The sequence below is a fragment of the Phyllopteryx taeniolatus genome, chromosome 1 (genome assembly GCF_024500385.1).
Source record: "Phyllopteryx taeniolatus isolate TA_2022b chromosome 1, UOR_Ptae_1.2, whole genome shotgun sequence".
Lineage (NCBI taxonomy): Eukaryota > Metazoa > Chordata > Actinopteri > Syngnathiformes > Syngnathidae > Phyllopteryx > Phyllopteryx taeniolatus.
The window spans coordinates 15,102,490-15,110,357 of NC_084502.1; the positions used below are offsets into that span (position 1 = coordinate 15,102,490).

Consider the following 7,868-nt stretch of genomic DNA (forward strand, 5'->3'; position numbering starts at 1 on the left):
AATTCAAATAACCTTTGTCTCAGCAGATGTCACAGTGCAGCTCTGAGCACACGGACAGGAAGAGGAAAGACTGAAACTCCTGCCAAGTAACTTGCATCATGTGACTCAAGCAGATCCATTTGAATTCAGTTGTGGAATTTCCCTTCCAATCTAACGCTCCCTTTGGAGAAAACATGTTACGTTGTGTTCTAGTACAGTGATCGGGACGGAACCCTGATGTGAATAGTGAAAAAAATGCGAGTAATTGATGCCCCCCTCAATTTTCTGACTAAATAATTGCCTATATTAATAGTGTAAATGACGGTAATCTTGGGCAATATCCTCCATATAACAAAGCTTTATTAGCAAGTCTCTTTTAATGCAACAGTTTGAGTTAATTGGTTGACTTGTATAAGCTGTGCCATTCATTTATTGTGTAAAAGTACTGTAACTATACTAAAATAGAGTTTTCAATTGACAGTAGGAGTAATTGTTCTACTTGGCTTTGCGAGGGGGGCATCTGGTGGTCAGGAATGTTAGAACACCATTTTAGTGCTTTCCCTCTTCAGCCTTTGCTGCCTTCCAACTGGAATGAAGTGATTTAAAAAAAAAATACATAAACCCCCAACTATATGCTTTTGCAGCACAGTACTCGTATTCACAAAAGGCTGCTTCCTGTTTGGTTGTTTATGTCATCGCTAACCAGCTAATTATTATTTTTTCTATATTTATGCTATTATATGTATTTATTTATTGCATTTTCAGAGTTAAACACGTGACGCTGGATAATGTGACATTATTGTAGCATTTGTCTAATTATTGCCCGAGTTCAGGCAGCGTGCAACGCACTACATGAATGGATGAATTGGATTGACATGTGACTGATCGGTACAGCGAGGCATTTAGATCCATTAACAGTTACTCTGATCTCATTTATTATTTCAAAATTTAAGCCTTTTGAAATCTGTCTGACTATCAGTCTGTAAGTATATCTGATTTAAGAGTCATATTAGAAATATTTTCCCTTTTTATCACTTGACCATTCCACTTGCGTGAGATACAAGACGATGCGGCCCAGGAATTTTTATAAGGAGCTGATGTTGTATTTCAGAATAATTCATTTTAACTCAGCGTATGTGTCTGTCATTACCACTGATTTCACATGGCCATTAAAAAGAATCACACAACTTTTCCACTTCTGGGAGGTCCGAGACCAGGGGTGTCAAACTCAAATTCACGGTGGGCCCAAATAAAAAATTGGGACAACGTCGCGGGCCAAACTCAATATTTCATGAAAAATCACTGCGATGTGCACATTTCCCTTCTCTGCAAAAATGTAGCGTTAAAGTTTATCATATGACAACATACTTAAATTTGGCCATGAAGAAATGGCCTCATGCATGCCCAATAGACTACTGACCAAAATTTGTATTGTGCGTGTTATACAATAAAACCAGAATATGAGACACCAATTGGATTTTAAAAGACAAAAATAAATTACAAACACTCAAAACCTTGACAAAATAAATAAAACACTTAACTAATGTGATCTCACTTAGTGGGAATCACACTTACTTAACCTTCTGTTTTCTGTGGTCACTACTGTGATGGGTTAAATGCAGAGAACACATTTCGTGAATATCCAAGTACAGTATTCATGACAGAAAAAAAAAAAAACAATATTGAAAATCCTTTAATATCATTGCCATCTAGCTGGAAAATGATTTATTTATTTTTTTTTATTAGCAAAGTTGTGTTTTCTAACTGAAGTTGTCCTGCAATGATATATGAATTTGCTATAATAGAGATGATAACAAACTCATTGAACATGTGAGTATCTGATGCATTGAAATTGTGCACCTGACCCGCACCTCAGATCTCAGACATCGACATAGAGACGAGTTCATTTTAAAGTAGATGATTGCAGCGGACACACTGCCCTGTCAACAAAGGGATAATTGGTCAATTTCTTGTTGATGATGCAATTAAATACATTTGCAATTCCTATGAGACAGATCCATTACTGATCCTGGCACCCATGGGATTGCCACTTTATTCATCCTGACAAACCCGATGAACAGATAAAAAAAAAAAAACTAATTGGCTTTTGATGTCCAATTATAATACTAACCGAATATAAAAACAGAAGACATTTGTCGCCATTTTTAATAGCTGGGTAAACAGAAGTACCTCAAAGATCTCTCTCTCTCTCTCTCTCTCAGATGGTAATGGTGCTTTTTTCTGGTGTGACAGTAATTGCACAATAACATTTGGACTTAGAAGCAGCAACTTTATTTGGATTTTGCGTAGCAATGATGGACAACATCAGTATGTAGATTTCAATCTTACTGTAACACAAAGTGGCGTATTAATGGCACACGCTATCACTTTGCATGCCTGATTTCTTTGTCATGTGTGATATTCCATTCATTTTAATTCCACAAGTCATTTCGCATCATTTGTCATAAGCAGTATGTGACCAGTGACGCACAAATGAGTAAAGGATAGCGGTTGGACGTCCTCCTCAATTCATCTCATGAGCATTGCATGATGGGGACACCAAAAATATAAAGAATCCTCCTTTAAATTGAGGTGACATGTACAATGTAACATAATTAGTACGATTTTCAAATTCTAAAGGTCAGGTCACTCAGTATGATTTGTTTTTTGTTTTTTTTACTTGAAAATGTCTTGAATGTTGTGTTTCTTGTTCATTTGCCCCAAAATCCAAAGGCAGGAGAAGAGAAGAATAATTGTTTCATTACAAAAAAAAAAATTATTTCCTCTATGAGGCTCTGTTTATTTTCATCTGAGAGCACCTAAGCCCGAAACTAATAAATCATTATATGAATCCTTGTGGAGCAATTTTATGAGAACAAATACAGTTGGTCACTGAGTATTCGTCATCACAGTAAAAGAATACATTTTATATAAAAGTACGTTTATTTGGAACTTTGAATCAAGTAATAAAGTAGAAGGCATGTTTTTTCATTGGCCATTTGACAGGTTTACAGTATATCGCTACTCATGTTCTCCGTGAGTCGTCTCCTTCATGATGTGGATGTTGTTGCTTTCAGTTCTGTCACAGCCCCTGGAGAAACCTGCAGCAAAACCACACCAGGCAGTTTTGAAATGAGAATTTATTTTTACTTCAACATTTCAAACCAATAGTTGCATAATCCAAATGTTTTCAAAGGGCTATTTATTGTGTTTACTGCCAAAAAACTCTGCAAAACATGGCTTTGTCTATGACCAGTCCACAGTATCTACCCCACATCTGCCCCAAAGTCGCAGTCCAGCTCAGCCACGACGCCATGAGGACAAGCACAAAAGAAGATGGCTTGATGGCTGGATGAATGGATCCACCATTAGTTTACAGCTATTCATTAAAAATGCTGTTTTAGTTAAATGATAAATCTAACTGTTAATTTACCTGCAAGGGATGACAATTTAACAGTACTTTACAATTATTATGAAATACAATAGAATACTGTTGTAAATTCACCATATATCAGCAGCAATTCGGCAGAGTGCATTCTATAGACCCATTGAAAGAGAAAAGTCCCTCACCTCAGCCTACACTTGTTCACAAATATCCTTCTCCTCTCAGGTAGCGTTCTCCTCCAGGCACCGTTATCTGGGTGTAAAAAAAAAAAAAAAAAAAATGACATTGGCCATAACTTTAGGCACACCTGTACAACAACCGAAAAATGATCCAGTGAAGTCAGATGGCACACTCACCAGGCTCAGAGTTTCTTCTTCCCATTAGCCCAACAAATATGTCATGCATTTCCCCTGAAAAGAAGCACAATCACATATCGTCCTTCAATACAAAAAAAGAGAGAAGCTTTTTAAGGAAAAAAAATCGACTTACTTTTTTGTGGGTGCTGCACAGTGTTTTCACCTGAAACAATGATTTCGGGGAAATTCATAACATTGAAGCAACGTCCGAAAGAATGAATCCTTATAATTAAATAAACCAAGACACATACATAAAACAAAGCGACTCACCGGCAGCATCTCTTCTGCCCATCAGACCCACAAAACTGTCATAATCCCAATCGCTATACCTCTTAATGAGGTTCGGTTTGGGGTAATTTAAACCAAGGGTTTGGTGCTGTAACGAAGATCAGTCAAATAAAATCAATCAGTCAACAAGTCTGAAATACATGAACATTTGGAAAATAAGAGGGAGGGGTGGGAACCTACAAGTGAAGTTGTTTTGCGTGACTCGGGCTCCTCGCATCTGGACTGACTGCAACGAAGTTTGACGAGGAGGAGCAGAGACACCAGTAAAAAAACCCTTCTCATTTTCCCAGCAACACCTGAAAAACAACACTAGAAGCCTTAACTCGCCATAAAGGTAAATTTACTGCTGATTACTATTCTTTTATCCTGGAATCAGCTGCACTTGTTGCGCATTTAGTGCGTAAATACGCACTAAATAAAGACAAACGCACCCCACGCAAAATTACTCGGTCTTTTCTAACTATAAGGTAATAATTTTATAGAATTACCCACCACCAATATGATATAAAGTAATTTTTCTTACCTGGTGTGTGGCGAGAAGTTGCTGAGTTGCGTGCTCAAGCGCAGAGTGCAGTGAAAGCTGCTCCGGATAAATGGGGGGGGTCTACCCTTTGGGGGGCAATAAATAATAGCTGGATACCTGCGGAACGCCAATCAGAAAGTGAAACGTAGGTGGAGTAGAAGGTCTTATATCATGCTGGGCTGAAAAACCATGGTAGCCAGCTCATTGATGGGTTCTCCCCACCCCCTGGCACGCGCGCGCACGCACGTATGGACGCAGATATCATCACAAAGCCCACACGCAGTTGTGGAAGGATAATTGAGGAGCAAGAACATTACAATCACGGAAAACGTCAATTTTCTTGTCTTCACTGTCGTGCATCCATCTCATTGCAGCGATGCTGCTGTGCTCCCTTTGGTGCCTTTCCACTCCATCGACCAGTTGACATGGTCACTGTCAAGATTCTAATCTTTTTAGGAAGTCATTACAAAGATAGCAGCTGCCTCTGCATGTCACAATGCAAGATGGTGATGAATGTGACAAGATGGGCCGCACAGCTGCGCTGGGAGCTGAGTTGCCCACTAAATAAATGACTAACAATACATATATCCATCGATTTTCAACACCGCTTATCCTGGTTAGGGTCGCGGGGCGCTGGAGCCTATACAATACATATATATTTCTTAAAAAAAAAATGTTTTCACAGTTTGCAAATAAAAAGAAAGTCTGGACACTATTTCAAGTAAATACACTGCTGTGCCATTGGTTGAATCCACACCACATGATTTATGAATGCCATGTTGTTACCCGGTGTCGCCATTTGTTTCATAACTCCTGTAAGAGACTCAGTATGCTGTTGTAAGATTGGGTGTTTTTTGGCAGAGGGTAAAGAATATATGCCTGTGAGTATTGTTATAATGTCTGTCTACATGTGTTGCTGCAACATTTGTGTTCAAATAACTGTTCCTTAAAGCGTTGTAACACTCACTGCCTAACAGATGCTATTTGTTAGCACTTCCATGGCGTTTGACATTGTCTGTTAGCATTACGCTAAGCAGATTTATCAAAGGCAAAGCTACAGTATGACATGGGATTCTCTTTTTCTATGTTTATTTTGACAGTAAACTTCAACTGGGAGTGGCATTGAACAATTTGAAGCCTCTTTTTTGAAGAAATGTTCACTATCTGACAAACTGATGTTTGTTGCGAAGTGAGTTGAGTTCCCTGCCACCATACATCACCCGTTTCTCCAATTTTACCCGCAAGTCAAAGCAAAAAAAAAAAATTGCCGTCATGTGCTGTAAAGACAATAATATTCAGTATTTATGTAAATTAAGTTTAGCCATTTCGCCTCTCTGTAGGAGCTTCAAACTTTCAAATTTCATGCTCGCACTAAACCCATAATTTATCTTGCAATTACACGAGCAATTACTTTTCTGTTGCGCCCATTCAAAATGCAAAGCAACATGAATATTTCATAAAATCAAAGTTTGAGATCACAGCTACAAAACAGTCAGTAGGATGTACTGTACAACTGCAAACCTCAGCTGCTTTTGCCCTATAAACGTAGCTTTTGATCCACCGGTAGAGGAAAACAAAGCGTCAATTCACAACAGGTTACCATTGCTATGTTTTAGTGATGACTTCCATTTACCATATCTGTCCTGTTGCTGCATGTAGTAACGTGCAGGCAAGGCGAGGGGATGGCAGCAGCTCAGGGGCGGGGTTGGTGATGAGTGATCTGACAGAAGTGGGGAAGTCATTAATTGTGTTTTTACATTATTGATGAGTGTTTTTGTCACCCTTGCTAATCAAAGCGGAATAAGCCAAAGCCAGGGGCTGTTTTTCCACATGCCAAAGCGGCTTTCACATAGGGTACCTTCAGTGACATAACATGACCCAAGACTAACATTCTGTTTCGAGATCAGCCATCCCTGCAACAGCTATTTTATGTACACCGGTACCTTGAACTTCAAGAAGTTGTACAACTGGGGTCTCACCACAATTTTGGTGAAAATCATCATATCTCATGGACCCCAGAAAAAACTCATTTTAGCCACCATTAAAGGATCCATTCCCATTGGCTCGACAGGACTCTCACACTGGATGGAGCAGCATTTTTCATGATTTCATTTCGTAGAAAGTGTGTGTCATGAGAAAAAGATGACGCAGTTTATAGTGAATGAGGAATGCCATTTAAAAAAGCAACAATTATTATTTTGGCATTAAAAGCCATTTCTGCGCAACATTCCAAAACCAAATAAATAAATATAAATATTATTTTTCAGTTTATCTGCAGAAGGGATTTGGCAAAAAAAAAAAAATGCTTGTAATAGCTGTATAAAGGGAAACTGCAAAATAAACTGCAATTTGAATTTATAGATGTTCTGCCAAAATGGGGAAAAAATCAAATCCATTTAGCAACAAACATGAAGTAGACACACATTGCTTGCTTTTAGTGGGCCACAAAATGTGGGCTCGATATTGTCCGCATGATTGAGTTTGACGTCGTTTTCAGTTTTCCATTAACGTGCACATTTTAGGAATGTGGGTGTCACGGTTGGGGTTTGGTCGAAGGCGAGGAACGCAAGGCAAGAACATGGAGGACCCAAGTGCAGGGAAGTAGAGTCTCAAAGGCAGGAGTGCGGGAGTCTCAAAAAAAAGAATATTTATTCTTCAAAAAAGGCCAACAAGGAACGTGGATAAAGCAAAACTAAACAAAGTCCCACAACCAAACCAAAGTAACAAAGAAACACTTAAATACCTAAAACTGGAAACAAACTATCAGGTGAGTAGGACGTAGAACAGATAGGGACAATGACACCTGACAATGACATAATGCAAAGACAACGACAATGAACCGACAAGAACCAGGGAACTAAATACAAACAGATCGACGAGACAACGAGGAACACCTGGACAAGACACGAGTGGGTGGAGAGAGCTGATTGGTCTACACAAAGTAAACGAGAACAGGGGGACACAACAACCAAATGAGCACATGACAAACATGGAACACAGGAAAACATGGAACAAAACTAAACACAACCCAAACCAAAACACAGACCATGACAGTGGGAGGAACCTGGGGTACCCGAAGAAAAACCACTGAAGCATGGGAAGACCTAAGCTGAGAGTCCACCCCGAACCTTAGAACTGTGAATCAGATGGGGAAACCCCTTGGACACCATGTCCTTGATTAACCCCTGATTGATTAGTTAATTGCCTGTGAATATTTATTTTATTTTATTTTCATTTAGCCAGGTGATTTCATTCTCAGGAAATTGAATCGATTGCAACTGGACTGTTCTGTTTGTCTGAGAAGACGCAACTATTTATCCTCCAACTTACAGGCATG

At 39.0% G+C, this 7,868-nt stretch overlaps 1 protein-coding gene across 1 annotated transcript; it reads right to left on the minus strand.

The window, feature by feature from the left end:
* Positions 1-2,257: 2,257 nt before the first annotated feature.
* Positions 2,258-4,837, minus strand: tac3a (tachykinin precursor 3a). The gene is made up of 7 exons (XM_061786183.1): positions 4,532-4,837; positions 4,189-4,304; positions 3,991-4,096; positions 3,854-3,883; positions 3,721-3,774; positions 3,550-3,616; positions 2,258-3,080 (listed from the first exon to the last, which is right to left on the minus strand). The coding sequence occupies exons 2-7, from the start codon at positions 4,288-4,290 to the stop codon at positions 3,062-3,064; spliced, it is 378 nt and encodes a 125-aa protein (XP_061642167.1). The 5' UTR covers positions 4,291-4,304; positions 4,532-4,837; the 3' UTR covers positions 2,258-3,061.
* Positions 4,838-7,868: the final 3,031 nt, after the last annotated feature.

Coding starts and splice junctions, on each gene's coding strand:
- tac3a (XM_061786183.1), bottom strand. CDS start 4,290: ATGAGAAGGGTTTTTTTACTGGTGTCTCTGCTCCTCCTCGTCAAACTT. Junction 4,097..4,188: donor CACGCAAAACAACTTCACTT/GTAGGTTCCCAC, acceptor TCTTCGTTACAG/CACCAAACCCTTGGTTTAAA. Junction 3,884..3,990: donor GGGCAGAAGAGATGCTGCCG/GTGAGTCGCTTT, acceptor TCATTGTTTCAG/GTGAAAACACTGTGCAGCAC.